Below are 17,510 nucleotides of genomic sequence, written 5' to 3' on the forward strand. Positions count from 1 at the left end.
AGTTCTAACGCAATATTGTAAAATATGTGAAATGCAAATTTCAAGGGACCATATATGTGCCAATTACAAAGGATCATCAGGAAACATGGAAGCTGTTGGGGCATTTAGAATTTTTGAAAGATCAGTGACAAAACGAGATCTGCAATATAATGAATATTATGGGGATGGCGACTCAAAGGCGTTTATGCAAGTGCAAAATATTTATGGGGAAAATACAGTCACCAAATTAGAATGTATCGGACATATACAAAAAAGAGTAGGCTCACGTCTGAGAAAATTAAAAAAAAATACTAAAGGATTAGGCGGTAAAGGTAAACTTACTGATAAGTTTATTGATAAACTGCAAAACTATTATGGAATTGCTGTCCGCAGCAACGTTGGTAGTCTAGAAAACATGCAGTCTGCTGTTATAGCTGCCTTTTTTCATTGCTGCTCTAGTAATAAGAAGCCTATGCATGGGCAGTGTCCAGCAGGGAGTGACAGCTGGTGCAGATATAAACGAGCTCTATGTGAGGGAAAGAATTTTGTAGAAAAATCACCGGGTCTTCCAGATTCAGTAATTAAAGTCATAAAGTCAACGTATTTACAACTTTGTGACAAAGAGTTGCTTAAAAAATGCTTACATGGCTTAACGCAAAACAATAATGAGTGTTTCAATAACCTCTTGTGGAGTATTTTGCCAAAAGAAACTTTTGTGCAACAAGAAACTTTGCTTTTAGGTGCACATATTGCAGTTTTACTGTTTAACAATGGATATTTAGGACTGCTGCCTGTTTTTAAATGTTTAAATGTACCAGTTTATCCATTGATGCTTGAAAACTATACGATGCTCGACAACGAGAGAATTCGAAAGTCGAGACGACAATCATTGCCTTCTACAAAATTATTTAGAAAAAAGCAAAAAGCCAAAAAAAAGTCAAAATTAGTTAAAAATGAAGCTAAAGAGGGTTTGACTTACAAATATGGGGAGTTTTAAAAATCTAAAGTTGGTTCAAAGCTTTTTTTTTTGGCTTTGTATTCTTTAATTGCATTTTCTGAGAAACTAAGTTTTGCGTTATTTTTGTGTGCGAGAAATGTTCTTTCTCTAAATATTTTTAAGATACTGAAATAAAATTTTCCCAAAATGTTTAACACACTTCTAGCTATGTTGTGAACTAAAATCTAAGCTTTTAGTATTATATTTTTAATTTAAATAATTTTTGTTTGAAATTGCACTTTAAAAAAAAAAGAAAAAAATGAGTTTTTGTACTAAATTTGAAATATTTCAATAACTCTTTAGGGTACTGCAAATCTTTTAGTTCACGACATAGTTCTATATGTTAGTAAGATGCTGTATAAATATTATTGACTTATCTTTATTAGAATTTGTTTTAGAAGGTCTAGCGTAAATGCAAATTTTTGTTAAAATTTTGTTAAAAATGACCTATAATTTGAAATGAAAAAAAAATTTCAGTTAAATTATGCTTAAATTTATAGTTTTATAACCTATTTCAATAAAAAAAATTAGTGTTGCAATAAAATTTTATATATTTAAAAAAAAGTGGTCCGAAGGTAGGCACATACCTTAAGAAAAAACCATATATATTTTAAAAAATATTAAAAGTAGAATGAATTACAAGTAGTTGCATAAATTTAGTAACAAACTGATTAGCTTAAAAAACAAAATATGCATATTTTGTCAGTGAGGGTAGCCAGTTATTACTATAACTTTAATGCCTGTTAAACTTCTTTAAAATATCTATACAAGAACATACATATAATTAGAAAACTGAACATTTTATTTATTTCAATTCAGTCTCAAACTATGAATGAGGTTTTAGTTAGCTTTTAATACTGTTTTACTGATTCAGGGAAATTTTAATATATAACAGGAAACTAAAACAGGGTGCGTAGCCAAATCTTTCAACGAAAAATAAGTACCTTTTAAGTACTTTTTCAGCACTCAAAAATTATTTTTAAGTACTATATACGTTAACAAAATGCAAATTTTTATTTTCAAAGACTTTACGTGATCATGATAAAATATATCTAGTTTCTGACAAAAAAAAAAAAACTCATTTCTTGATTATATTAGCCATTATAAAATGATCAAGAGATTTTTCAATTCAATATCAGAGGGTGGAAAATGAAACCTGAAATTGAAAATAGCTTGCACAATGCAGCAGAGTTGCACATGAGAGTGCAATAATCTCACCAAACACAGCTCAGTAAACGTACATGCGAACTCACAAGTATTTCATCAAACATGCAAAATGTTTGGCGCTTTCATACGCTACAAAATGAATTGTGTAAGCTCTGAATAGAACAATCTGTGGTAAAAATCGTCATGGTAAAGAAAAAAAATATCATTTTAGAAAAGGGATAATTAAGCACTTTTAAAAAACACCCCATGTAAAAAGCACCTTTAAGGGCTTTTAAAAAACGAAAATAGAAAATAAGCACGTTAAAGCACTTTTTAAAAACACTACGCACCATGTAAAAGAAGAAAAAAATTACAATTTATGGGTGAGATTAAATCGGATCGCCACTCAAATCTGCAATAAAAATTCTCTGCGTTTTCCCTGTACATATTATACACAATAGATTAAGAGGAAAAACACAATCACTGCACTCTTGTGTGAGCTGTATAGGGCTAACTACACTAGTTATAATTGCTGACAAAACTTAAGAGAAAAAAGGAACAGCTGAACTTACTTAAAACAAATAATGCTATAGTAAATGAAATAGTTTATTATAGCTGAAATATCTTCATATATATCATAGATCGCACTTGGAGAAGTTACCACTTTTTAAAAAACGAAAATAAGAAACAAAATTCCTTGTATTTTCCCAATTTCTAAATAAAAACTTGAAATTCCTGGCATTTTTCCTGTTATTGTATTATTCTGGTGATTTTTAAATTCCCTGTGGAGTAGAAACCAGGGTTTGAAAAAGCCCGGGGATTTTTGAAAAAACCCAACCCGCCTGGGTTTTATTGAAAAAACCTGGGGAAAATTGGGTTTTATTTGAAAAAACCCGGGGAAAATTGGGTTTTTTCATTTAGTGCTCATAAATTTTACTGTGAAAATATTTTTATTTATTAAATAGTGTTGTATAAGTAAACACTAAAATTTCATCTGACTTTTTTCTGTAATAAAATTAAACTGGAATAAATATTTAATGGTCTTCCATGTTTTTATAATACGATTAATAGAAAGTGAAATTAAAATTATGTATAATTATAAAGAGTATCAGTTACTTGTCCCTTTTTTCAAATATTTAGATAAATATATGCATTTTAACTTTATAGTTTCAAAAAACAAATTTATCTTAAAATTATAAAAAAGCATATATAAAAAGTTATAGCTTATTTTTTTAAAATCAGATAATAAAACTTTAAATTTGTTTATTGCTGTTTAATGTATCACTTAATAAACTTTTTTTTGTTTGCTTTCAATATTTTTAAACATGATTAAAAGAAACAAAATAAATTGTATTCAAATAAAATCTTAAAAATAATATTTAAAAAATCTTAAAAGTAATATTTTAATTTTTAACTGTTTTTTAATTGTGATAAACTTTCTCCAAATAGTCAAAAATTGTCAGCAGATGTTAAGAGTTAACTTAAAAAAAAGGTCCATTTTTTCCTTTATTATTATTATCATACAACAGATTCAAAGTGTCTACATTTCTCTCTTAGATGGCAATACACTTTTACGAGTTTTGTAGCTTTATCTATTCCTAATCTATTTCGAAGTTTACTCTGTACCAAACCGAAAGTTGAAAAGTGTCTTTCGATAGAGACAGAGGATGCTGGTGCTGAGTGCAAAGAAAAAAGAATAGACAGAAATTTTGTGGAAGCTAGGAATTTTATTTATTTATTTTTTTGCCATAATTTTCCACTATTTTTTTGATGAAAACTGTTCAATAACAATGTCAAGCATCATTGATTTTGGAAAGTATTCAGGATAGGAAATTTTGGATGCCATAACACGTGGCAGAAATTCTGGATGATGCTTAGAAAGACAGCTTTCTGCTAATTGGTCTTGTTCATCATTTAAAAATTGTCCCCTTGTTTCGGGATCCAGGATGCATATGCTAATAAATGATGTGGCTGAACAGCCTGATCTTTTAACAAAATGTTTATGGGATTCTAATTCATCACACGATAGTAAGTTAATTCATATTTCAACAGGTTCTGAAATTGAAATGTTTTCTGGTTGAAGCTTTTTTAAAGCTTCAGAAACAATTGATATCTGTTTTTCCCAATTGATAGTTTATTGGTAAAGCCCAACATTATTTAATTTTTTTGACATATAAAATTGTTCAAGAACAATCTCTTCATATTTATGGTAATTATTGGCAAAAGTTTTTATGCGCTCAAAATATGAATTCCACCTAGTATCATTTGGTCATCAAGCAGTTTTTTTCATTTGCCCATCCATGTGCTTGATGCACATTTCTAAAATATTTGTTAACTTCAACGATATGTCCAATGATAGTATTAGGAGATACTTCTTTTTGAACCAAATTTAAAAAAAAACAATTTGTGAAAAAACCACCAAGTGGGTTTTTTCAAAGTGGGCCCACTTGGAGAACCCTGGTTATATGTATTTTATATTAAGTTTAAATAATGCATTATCACTAATACAGATTTGAATCTTTATTTTTAAGTACATTACGTTTCATAATTTTTTAACTCAATTATAAAATATAAATGCAGTAATATAAAAGGTACAAGTTTATTAATCTTTTTGTTTTCACACACATTTATTTACTATATTTATTAAACATATGGATATTACCTATTATAAAATTATAATCTGTAAATATTTATAATCAGTAAAAACTAAAATTTCTTCTGACTTGAGTTAAATAAAAAACTGAAATAAATATTTAATGGTCTTACATGTTTCTATAATAAGATTAATAGAAAGTGAAATTAAAACTATGTATAATTATAAAGAGTATCAGTTACTTGTCCCATTTGTTTTCAAATAATTAACCCTAGGAAAAGGATTTCATTTTTAGATAAATAATTTTAAAAAGTTCTCTTATAAAAAGTTTTAGTTTTTTTTTTTTTTTTTAAGCTAGAAAATAAAACTATTTAAATTTGTTAATGTATCACTTGGTAAAAAAAGAAAAAAATTGTTTCCTTTCAATTTTTTTTAATATATTATATTACCTGTATGTATTATATTACCTGTTTATTAATATATAAAGCATGCAACTATATTTGAAAAATTGATCTTTTCAGATTATATTATTTAAATTTTTATTTGATTTAATATCATTAAAATATTACTTTTTTGAAAAAACCCACTTGAAGTTTTCAATAGCACCTACTATAAAAATTATATGAATAGAGTTTCTTTTACTTTACTAATATTAAAAACTTAATCAGATAAATCATGCAACTCTATTTGACAAATTTATGCTGCACAATAAATTATATAAAAATAAATGTGAAACAATAAGTTTTAGTAAAAAAAAAAGTTTTTTTTGTTGAAAAAACCCACTTATCGTTCCAAGTGGGTTTTTTCAAGGTGGGCCCACCCAATAAAACCCGGGCGGGTTTTTTCAAAGTGGGCCCACTTGGTGAACCCTGGTAGAAACCCTGTTATGTATTTGAAATAGAATTAAGGAGGGTTTTTAAACAGAGAAATATTTCAAGATAAACTTCATAAGATATTTAAAATAAAAAAACTTACTTGGCAGGAGATTTCTTTGGTCCATTGATGTCTAGATTTTGGACTCAAGTTTGAAGGCTTGAATCTAAGTCGGATGATATGAGTCTTCCCCCTGGTGTAGATGTGGGAGATGACTTTGGATCACACTCTTTGGGGGGAACGGGACTACTGGTTGCCTGAGGCTGCAACACATCCGCAAGTGCATCAAAACCTATAAAACGATTCAAAACTTAAGCATATGACTCTCTCACAAATGATAATTAGGGCAGGTGATCATTTAACAGGTTGTCACTGATATCTGTAAAAAAAATACTGTTTTGCCTGCTTATATTATACACAATACATTAAGAGGAAACACACATTCATTTCGCTTTTGTAAACTATATTAGGATAAAGATGCTAGTTTTAGTTGCTGGAAAAACTTGGAGAATTAAGAAACAGCTAAACATAAAATAAATAATGCTATGATAAATGAAACAATATAATATAGCTGAAATATCATCTTTAAATATACCATAGATTGGGCTTTGAGAGTCTACAATTTTTAAAAGACAAAAATAAGAAATCAAATTCCCAGTTTGTAAGGAAAATTTTAAAATTCCCTGCATTTTTTCAGATTTTCCCTGTGGAGTGGCAACCTTGTTTAACTAATGACATTAGATGAAAAGATGTTCAAATGCACACTAATTTTTATTTAATTTAATAGACCCGAATTTCAGCACTAGAATCAAGAGAAGAGGAGGGTGTATATAGAAACTGTAGTTTAATATTTTTATCAGTAGAGAAGTGGGATTTTACACTTTACCTTTATATTTTACACATTATACTTCTGAGAAGTAATTGCAAAACATTTTAACTTCTCATTTATAAAACTCATCTACCCAAAATAAAAATTAACTTTAATAATTATTTATTATTTTTAAAATAGTTAATGGGAAATTTTCCAAAAAATGTAGTAAGAATAATTTTTTTTAAATATATTAACAGCAAAATCTGCATACATCACAATTAAACAATAATAAGAAATAGTTACTTGATATTATTTTTTTTGCTTGAAATATTTATTAGGTAAATGAGTTTTAAATTGTTTTAATTTGAACAAAAATTAGTCCCAAAGATGATGCACAAAATGTAAAGAGATAAATGAGAAAAAATCTAGCAACAGAAAAAAAAAAGAAGAAAGAAACGTAACTTAAATTATTTTTTGCACTAACAGTAATTAATTAGCAAAGCATCTTGGTATGTTAATCTTAGGTAAAAGCTAATATTGGCATTTTTTTTTTTTGCTCACTATATCTATATTATTTAACTTGTAACTCAATAGACAATTGGCTAGTTTTTCATTTTGTGATGTAGCAAAGTAGACTGTTAACCAAACTTATAGCCAAAATTGTAAATATTTGTCACAACTTGGTTCCAAATCAAAATCAGTTTTGAAGACTGCATCTCCATGTCTCCTAAAAATGCACACAGGGTAACAGAACTGTTAGAACTTCTTTCATGACACAAAATATCAACAAAAGTTAAAGCAAATATTTATTTAAATGAAACAGTCAAGAGTCATTAGTGTGGGAGTGCTTCTCAGTGCTCTGTGACCTCACTACTCATAACAAGGTATACCTACATTGGATATCAGGGCGTATGGGCATTCTTGGAACTGAGCTGGTTGATGAAGCAGCACTTGCTGGGTCTAGTGTGATTTTCTGGGGCCCTGAATCAGCCTTCGGAATTTCTCCCACATCATTCAGGGCATCTATATTCAAGCTCTGTGGCAAAATTGCTCATAAGCATTAGCACAACTCGGATGGTCAGAGACAAGCTAAAGAGCTGAATTGGGACTGTCCTAGTGTATGTCAAAAAGAGCTCCTTAAGCTAAAGAGGAACAGTTTGAGGAAGATCATTGGTCTTCTCACTGGACACTGCACCCTCAGGAAACACCTATACGCAATGGGCATTAAATCTAATCCTCTTTGTCGAGGTTGTCATCTTGAAGAGGAGACTTCATGACACATACTTTGTGATTGTGAGGTCTATTCTGCTCACTTGAGCATTTAGGGAAACATTGCAAGAAGGCCCATGAGCTGCAAGACGTTCCTGTCTGGTGTTTGGCGAACTACATTTCAGCTATAAGACTTTCTTGCTAATCATGATTTAGGGATATGGGTACAATAGACCTCTGGTCTATGTGTCCTGCTTTTTGGAGCTGCCCAACCTCTAAGTCTAAGAGTGAAGATGCTCCACCCATCACATGCTGCCTATTTATTATGCCAACATTTCTAAACATGTGAAACAAATCATGTAAAAAATAATTCAGTTATTTTCAAAAAAGAAAACAATTTTAACTAAATTGAAAAGAAAGATTATTACTTATTGAACAAAATATTGTAAACATACTGTTAAAAAAAGAAATTTATAAACAAATTGGTGGACAACATAGGTTACCTCCTGTATCAGCTTGTAGAACCACAGGAAATGCAGCACTAAAAGGTACTTCAGTGACAAAATTTGGAGCCATTGCTTGAGGCTGAACTGCTGAAAGATCTGAATTATTAAAAAAAAAATAGATTAAGATAGATATTTGTATGTGTATTTAGCTAATTTTATAATACCAGATTATAAAATGGACAGAATCAACCATTTCTGATTCGGTCAACCATTAACAAAAGTTAGAGAACAGTTTTGATCTCTGTGGCAGGGTTTGTGATTTTTTTGATTTTTTTTAAAAAAATCAAAAGAATCAGATTTTTTTGATTTAAATCGGATTTTTTTGATTTAAAACAGATTTTTTGGATTTTTATTCAAATACACTGTAAGAACAACTTAAAGAAAATTATAAATGTTTAATCAAATTAACTTAATATTAAAACTATATTGTAACAATATTTTAGAAGCTCTAACTAAAATAATTTTTCATTATAATATATGGCTTTGAATGGATAGCAATCATTTAGAAACACATGCATGATTAAAATTTAAAGACTAGATGAAATAGAGAATTTACAGAATACTTCAGGGGTCTGTCTGGGTTTTTCTGACAGGTACCTATTTTGTGAAAATTAAAAATTATATTAAAAAAACAACACAAATATAGTAAAAATATGGATTTATCGTTTCTTACGAGACACAAAAATAAAATTTCAAGAAAAAGTATTTTGTGTGATTATTCTATCATTTTTCCTTAAGTTGAATTTGTAAAGGTACCGTTAAACGGTAGTAAATTTGGCTTGGACAGTCGCCTGTACTTTAACTATTGAAACGAAGTTTCAGTTAGCAAGCCATAACTTAATTTAAAATTGTGATTTCTTTTTTTTTTCTCTTGATTTTTAAAATGAAAAAATAAATGTATCAGACTGTGTTTATAAATGTAGTCATTCATCAAAAAAATAAATAACTATTTAATCTACATATTTTTATATTAAAATATTCATTTTTAATTCTATATCGAAATAGAGAAGTTAAGCTAAAAAAATTAGAAAATCTATGTACTCATTGGAATTTTTTTTCACAAAATTTCTTTATAGAAAATCAGATAATTTCAAAGATACTGTAAACATATTACAAGAAAAAAATACCAGTTAATAACCCTACTGCATCAAATAGACTTTGAAAGAGTTTGAAAGGGAAGAATGACACTATATTAGGAAAAAAACATCTGAATTCATCAGCCCTTTTTTTTCTTTCTCTGTTTTTGAAATATTAGGGTAATTTCTTTTTAATATAACTCAAGCCTCAGAAATATACATTTTCCACCAATAAAATATGTAGATTTTAATTCACGCTTTTTCATTCAAAAGGTAGAATTTTAATTAACATTATTTGTATTATTTCTTGAAAAAAAATCATGTTTATTAATTACTTTCTACAGCTATGCAAGTCTATAGTAAGACAGCATTAAATGTTCACTTTAATCTGTACTTTCAATCTCAAGAATCAAAACATTTTTAAAAATGTAATTTCAAATGTGTTGAATTCAACACACACCAAGAAAGTATTTTCTTTAACTAAAATTAATTAATGCAGCAATTTATTTAAATTACATTTTAATACTAAGAAAATAATAAAAGTATCAAAAATTTAAAACACTGTTTTTTGACTTTTAAAATCAATATATATAGATTTAAAAAAATAGTTCATTTAAATCAATGATTTTTTTTAAAAAAATCATTTGGCTTAAATCATGATTTAAATCGTGATTTAAATCAAGCTGATTTAAATCAATGAATCCTGCCCTGTGGCAGACTTTTTTCGAGCTATCTGCGACAATTCTCTCTAATACTAATACCTTTCTGAAAGATATTTTTAATAGTAGCAAATACATATGTAATTAATTTAAAGTAACAGAAGCGCTTTCTGTTAACTAAAATAAAAAAAATATAAAAAAAAGTCTTCATGTATAGCATAGAACGGCTATATATAGTTTTTTAATTATAAATCTAAGAATTTTTGTCTTAATTATAAAAGAATACATGTTTAATATTTTTGGCTATATTCTTCTGTTCTACAAAATATTTGTAAAGTTAACCTTTTTTAAATTTTTGCTATTAGGAAATTACTTTTTATAATATCCATCTGAAATTCTAGCTAAAGCCAGTCATTGCAGAATTGTTTTATTCTAAAAAAAAGTAGAAAAAAATCATGAGCCACTTTTTTCTCCTCCGATATGCGATAAAGACATTTTTTAATACAATTCTGCAGAAAGGAAAAAAAAAGTTTTGCTTTTCTGCGACTTTTAAGTTATTTTAGTTAAAATCCCAGACATTCTTCGAATTTTTCCAGATTGATAAAATTCTCTGACTTTTTCATGCTCTTTGGCTGCTCGATATACACAAATGGTAATTTTTGACATAATCACAATAAAGATGAAAGTATTTGAAGAAAAATCTAGCTGGCTTAAAAACAATCGTTGCCAATGCAACGTTTTCTGACGTTGGAGTTAGTTATTTGGGTTTCAAATATTGGATGTAGACATTATGGTACTGGAAACTACAATCGCTGTTTATTCACAGATTTTATTAAGGGTATAGTGTTTGTTAGTAATAATGGGCGATAAAATATACACCTCAGCCTATACTTGGTAGTCTACACGGAGCAATATTTTTGACACGAGATAAAATTAAATTATTCAAACTTATTTCAGAGCTTCCAACATAAAAGTGAACAAAATCCAGTAAATTTCAGAACTCAACCGAAATTATACACAAAAAAGCACACTATTTTCATACCATAGAATATGCAAGAAATGTTAGTCATTCTTTAAAAATTTATAAAACAAAAATAAATACAATACTGGAAAAAAAAAGAAATTAAAATTTGGATTATTTGATAAACTCCGTACTTGCATACCATTAATTCCTTCTACTGATAAACCAGATATTAAAAAAATCCACAATTGCAGTGTTGGTAGGCAGTTTATTTACGTCACACTAGAGTTGCACAATGGGCTATTGGCGACGGCTTGGGAAACATCCCTAATGATGATTCAAAAACATGCCATCGCAATTTAGATCCTCTGCAGAAGGGATAACTCCCCAGTTTTCACAGCCCGACAACCTGCGGGAGAAATAAAGAACTTAGGGGTAGAACAGTTTATGAGGACTGATACCGTACATCCTCGGCACAATGGGCTATTGGCGACGGCCTGGGAAACATCCCTAATGATAATTCAAAGACATGTCATCGCAATTTCGATCCTCTGCAGAAGGCATGGCTCCCCTGTTTTTGTAGTCCGATGACCTGCGCATGCAATAAAGAACTTAGTAGTAGAACAGTTTATGAGGACTGATACTGCACACCCTTGGTCCCTTTACAGGCCAATCAAAGTGGTCACCTACCCGCTTACTGAACGTAGTCAGTTATACTTGAATTTAGTGTTCTAATGAGAACCACGTCTTCATGATCAATCCACTACGTGGACAAGACTTATAGTCGTTATTTTGCAACACAGATATGTTAAATGTACATACAGACGATGTTAAGATATTTGAATAGGACAAAAAGATTTTGTTCAAATACATTTCAATAGATGAATTAAAAGCACATAAGAAAAAAACATTATACCTTCTTGTGGGTAAGGGATAGCTTGTATGAAACCTCCACCTAAAACTGGTTGATTCAGAGACATCAAATCAGACGAGGGCTTTTCTGAGTTCATTATTTCTTTTGGCTTGGCAGGGGAACTCACAGATACAGAAGGTGGCATGGGTCTGGGAACTTTGGGGATAGCATCGGGAGACTGTTTGGCTAGTTCTTTCAACCTCTGCTCCTGGGGAATAGGTTTTTCAAAATTAATACATTCAATTGAATCTATTCAATTTCATCATAGTACAGTCAAACCCCGATAGTGAACCTTCAAGGAACCAAAATTTCCGTTCACTATATCCGTTCCACAATTTTAACTGGTGGTTCCAAACTCCCCCCTTTTATAACGCATTATTCAAATAAATGACCCATAAAATGAAATACAAAAATGACTGAAAAATAAAACGTAGTATCAAAAAATGTATTAACTTATATTTTTTATTACCTTTCGACTTGCGTACAAAATAAATTAGTAATCTTTAGCTGATGAGCAATCCTCAACATGAGATATGGAAACACTTCCCAACTCTCCAATAATTTTTCCTGAATTTATTATAATCCGCTTTTTAAACCTGTATCATAAAAGTAGTCTCACGAACTTTCTTAGCAAATTCATAGACTTTGCCTTGAAGCATTTGTCCAGATACTGTAAGCTTGAGGCTTCTTTGAATGCTGAACCAATTCAATAATGGTATTCAATAATGAAGCAAATAAGAAAAAATGCTTATTGCTACATTCTATGTTATAAATGGTTTTAAAAATCGGTATATGAATTCATTTTAAAGTAGAAATTTTAAAATTATTACAAAAAAATCAAGAAAATAAAGCATACGAAATCAGAAAAAGTTCATAAGATCCAACTTTCTCTCTTTTTTTTGGTTCATTATATCCACAAAAAATAACATTATACATGTGCAGCAAGGCAGGGGAGTGAACATTTTGTTCACTACATCCGGGAGTTCAATCATGTTCACAACAGCTGGGTTTGACTGTATCTTCATAATTAAAATATGAGGTTTTTAAATTTTTTCACTGAGATCTTTAAACATTCATTTTTTTCTGTAGAATTCTTAGGAAAATCCATCACATTGGACATTGGTCCAATGTTTCTTCATATCGTTTGAATGATTTCTTTCCAAAGAGTAATTTTTTTATTATCTTAATGGTTACTATTATTTTCTAACTCTAGATTATTCTTTAATTTTTATCAATGCTCTAACGAAGGATGGTTTAACTCATTCATCGCCACAGACAAGATATCTTGTCTTTGCTGCACTCTATTGTCCACTCTATGGACGAGATATCTTCGTTGCACTCAATAACACAAAATATTGTTCATTATTGCAATTGATTATTATTCTTTAAAATAAAATAAGCAAGTTTTAAAAGAAATTGCATTCATACTAAAATGTTTTTGTACGACCTTAACAAGTTTTATTAATAAAAATGTGCCATGTTAAAGAAACTATTAAAACTACTATTTGTTTTGCTATTTTTATGCACGAAAATTTAAACATCTCGATAACTTTTGTATAAAGAAAAAGAGACACAGCTCTTTTATAGTATCCCTCTAGATCAGTATTCACTCTTTTTAGACTGATGGCACTTTAAAAATCTCTGGCATTTTTTGATCATCCGAATTTAAAAACTTATAAAAATAAACTTATAAAAATAAATAAAAAAAGTTAAAATGTGTTAAATGAATCAAAATTATTTTAGTTGATAAACATTAGTACTTAAACAATAAAAAACGAATTTTCAACTAAAAATACATTTTTTTAAAAAAAAGATCACGGGGGTGATCCAGGCTGTCAGATTATCTCCCAATACATTAAAATTAGTTAATAAAGTAGCGAGATTGCAAAACAATTTAAGCATGTGTACAAAATATGAACACTTAATATATTTTAAAATCAAGACCCATGATTTTTAAAATGGGTCTTAACTACAAATAAAGGAAAAAAATACAGATATAACACATTTTCTGATCAAACCATAGAACACTTTCAAGCAAGCACAGAAATTAAAATAAATAATCCTATCTAAAGCAAGCATAAAATACTTAGGAGATGCTTAGGAGATATAGGAATACTTAGGAGATATACTCTTCTTAAAGAATTGAAGAAGATGTACTAACCATGATAGTATTCCAATCTACAGATAAAGTATGAGCTTCTTCATGCGACTACAGGAGGAAGAAGAGATTATTTCTACAAAGCATTAAGAGAGTGAAAAGGAAAAACAGGGATGCCAGTTTATGTAACAATCGCTTTATTTTTATAGCTAGTACATGCAGGAGTATGGTTTTGTGCACAACTAACAATGCATAAGTAAATTTCACGGATTAAGTTTTATAACTAAATTATTACATACGTACTCAATTATTATTTACGTAACTAACACGAAAACTTGTTTAATTGTACATCTGATTATCCAATATTATTAAAATATTTTTTTATTCTGAACTTATACCATTCAGGGGTGATTGTGAGCCCAACTCAAAAATCCTGAAAATTTCTTGGGCGAAATCATTAATGAAGCATTTCAAAAAATTAATGTCTAAATAAATTTAATTCATTCATATTTTCAAAACATGAAATTCCAAATCAATTATAGGCAGCCCAATTTAAATTAATAATTAAGTATATGTTTAATTTTATCTCTAATCACTTTTATTATTCTACCAGAAAAAAATATTTACAAATGAAAGAGATGCCAAGTATAAATTATAGTTCTAATATTTTTAAATAAAATATAAAAGAGTTTTTATACATTAATGCGATCAGTGATTTCTTAAAATTTCCAGAAACTTACTTCCAGAACGCGGTTGGCAAAAAATCTGTAAATCTAAATTTTTTCCGGAGCACAATCATCTCTGACCATTACTATATGCTTCTAAAATATAACCCTTTCCTCTATAATCTCTAATATCAATATTTTTTATTAGTTTATTATTCATAATATAAACCTTTAGGGAGAGTTGTTATCTATCAAAAGGTTTCTCAAGATTGAATTGAGTTAACATGTCTTATATACTTGAGAATTGATGTTTAATAATTGTAGTGGTAGTTACGTCTCAAACCTATCTAATTATCGAATAATATGTTAATATGTCTGACTGTGAAGTAAATAGTTCGGAATTCGAAACACGCTCAGCGTATAGATGTTTCTTTCTAGGTGTTATCCTTTGTTGTATAATGAATGGGTGTGGGTAATGATGCTTCCCTTCATGACTAAGGTTCATAGGTGGCCACCAGGTAACATTAAATAAGTAACAGTTCCAGCATCTTTCGAGGTAAAAATAAGAAGTTCAATGCCAGCCGTTAGTAAAAACATTGAGCAAAGTGTTGTATGATTGTAGCACAATCTGAGACAGAAGATCTGATCCTGAATCTACACAATAACAGCTCAGAGCTTTTATTTATTGATTCATTAAAGCTGAATATTTACAATAGACCTACATTGTATTGTAATGTAATTTATAAATATGCACAGCATGTAAAATAATATTCAAATAAGATAAATTAAAATGGGTGAATACTAAGTTTCGTTAAGTTAAAAACTATAACAGGGTGAATAGCCAAATCTTTCAACAAAAAACAAGCACCTTTTAAGTACTTTTTAAGCACTCAAAAAATATTTTTAATCACTATTCTTTGACAAAAGTAAAAATAATTTTCAAAGACTTTACATGATAAAATAATCAAGAAATTTTTTGGTTCAAAATCAGAGGGTGGAAAATGAAGCCTGAAATTGAGAATATCTTGCAAATTGCAGCAGAACTGCACATTAGAGTGCAATAATCTCACTGAACCCAGCTCAGTAGACGCACATGCGGACTCGCAAGTATTCCATGAAACATGTAAAATGATTGGCGCTTTCATATGCTACGGACCGAAGGTACGCCGAAATGCATTGGTGAATAAATCGTAAAAACGTAGAATAGAACAATGTGAAAACCACACTTTTACATAATACGTGGTGAAAATCAAGATGGTGAAGAAAAAAAAATCTCATTTTGGAAAAGGGAAAATTAATCACTTTTTAAAAATGCTATGCATCATGTATAACTTTAATCTCCTTCTTTAATTTGAGAATTTTACAAGATAAATATAGAAATTTTCATGCCATAAATTTAAGAAAAAGGATAGAGCTCTAGTAGTATAATAACACATATCATTTATTACTGTTTTTATCTTCTCAACAGTCAGATTCTCAATAACTAAAAGTGGCATTTTCAATGGAAAATTCAATTATTCAAATTTTAGTTTTTCGATTAAGAAAAATTGAACTGACTTTTTAAGTATCTCTAATTATTTACTCAAAGTCAATTTGATTTTTCATTTGAATCCCATTTTCAATAAAATTTTTTTTAACCAATCTGAATTATGTTAATAAGAAATGCCTGATAATTTACACCAACACTGATTAGAAAAAATCATTTATGGGTAGAAAGTTTGTAAAAATATTCATAAAATAAGTATGAAAAAAACTGCCACTCAGTAAATAATATAAAGGAGAAGATTTCTTGTGAGGTAAAGGAAATTCCAAAATAAATTTATATAATCTCTTTGAGTGTTAGAGTTGTTTAACTGTGTAATCAAAGATAATATGAAACATGATATAGTTTCATTGAAAAAATAGCATTCATTTGGGCCGCGATATTATATTGCAAATGTTAACACTCATATAGGAGTGTTAATTTATGTGAAAATGAGTTTTAATGATAAATGGCATATTTCTTTACTGTATTAAAAGAATTGATAAAAACCCAAACATGATAAGGGAAAAGTCAAGCAGCATACATAAATGATTGTGTATTCCATTTCTCACGAGAGATTATTAGCATTATTTTATTGATAGTTATTAAATTTTGATGATTGTAACCGAGAACCATTAAAAGCTTCAAAAAACAATAACGTGCAGCGAAATTCACGCAAAAGACTTAAATGATCCAGTATTCATCGTTCTGCTTGATTGCCTGGATTTCACCATGGAAGAGGTTCTTGAGAGACCTCTCCTTTTCCTCGATTTTTTGAAGATTCACGGCTTCATGGATCTGGTATAGCTCCGCTATCCCAGCTGGGATTGTAAACAACAACAACAGTATTCATTGTTCTAGGAGAAAGTTATCAGTAGCGTTTTATTATCAGTTATTCAAGGAAACAATTTTAATGATTCTAATTGGTGTCCCGAAATGATGTAAATACAATTAGAGTTGCCTCTCAAATCAGGAAAAAAAATTCCTTGTATTTTCCCTGAACCAGGGTTGCCACAGTAAAAAATGAACAAAAATAGTTGCTTTTAGTATCCTCAAGCATGAAAATAGTTGCCTAAAACTATGAAAATAGTTGCCGGAACAGGAACAGGAATTTATCAAATATAGTAGCCAAATAACTAAAATTATAGCTTAACTGTCAAATACTATTATTAGAACTGGGTGATGTCAGAAATTTTAAGTTGTGATACATCGTCAGTTAGACATCACAATATAGTGATGTATCGTAATTCCGCATATGTTCAAAAATGACCTATGGGAAATCTTTAAATCAATCAAAAATAAATAAAAAGGAATAAATCTAGTACAAAAGAAAATATTAATTACAAATATATTTTACTATGACATCAATATCATTGCTTAATTTTTTCAATTAAATTAATAAAGAAGTCAAAGTAAAAGCAAACCCAAGCTTTATTTAATTCTTCTTAAATTAAAAATGATTTAAGATTTATTGGTTTAAAAATAATAATACTGTAACAAAT

The 17,510-nt window shown here is 29.0% G+C and overlaps 1 protein-coding gene across 16 annotated transcripts in view; it reads right to left on the reverse strand.

Annotated features, from left to right (window-relative positions):
• The window catches only part of LOC147816113 (maestro heat-like repeat-containing protein family member 1), a 50,152-nt gene that overhangs the window by 16,308 nt on the left and 16,334 nt on the right, over positions 1-17,510 (reverse strand). For 4 of the 16 annotated variants that reach the window (XM_087158200.1, XM_087158198.1, XM_087158207.1 and 1 more), the window contains 3 exons: positions 11,727-11,931; positions 8,112-8,210; positions 5,691-5,880 (listed from right to left, as the gene is read on the reverse strand). The exons of 2 other annotated variants lie outside the window; for them this stretch is intronic. In XM_087158200.1, the coding sequence (XP_087014326.1) occupies positions 5,735-5,880; positions 8,112-8,210; positions 11,727-11,931 (450 nt within the window). In that variant the 3' untranslated portion in view covers positions 5,691-5,734. Of the gene's footprint in view, positions 1-2,694; positions 2,905-5,690; positions 5,881-8,111; positions 8,211-11,726; positions 11,932-13,884; positions 13,933-17,510 lie in introns of those variants that run through there. 10 more of the 16 variants (XM_087158201.1, XM_087158208.1, XM_087158197.1 and 7 more) reach the window with 8 other exon arrangements.

Source organism: Parasteatoda tepidariorum, chromosome 2, assembly GCF_982258835.1.
Source record: "Parasteatoda tepidariorum strain Cologne lab strain chromosome 2, Ptep-v5.0, whole genome shotgun sequence".
Lineage (NCBI taxonomy): Eukaryota > Metazoa > Arthropoda > Arachnida > Araneae > Theridiidae > Parasteatoda > Parasteatoda tepidariorum.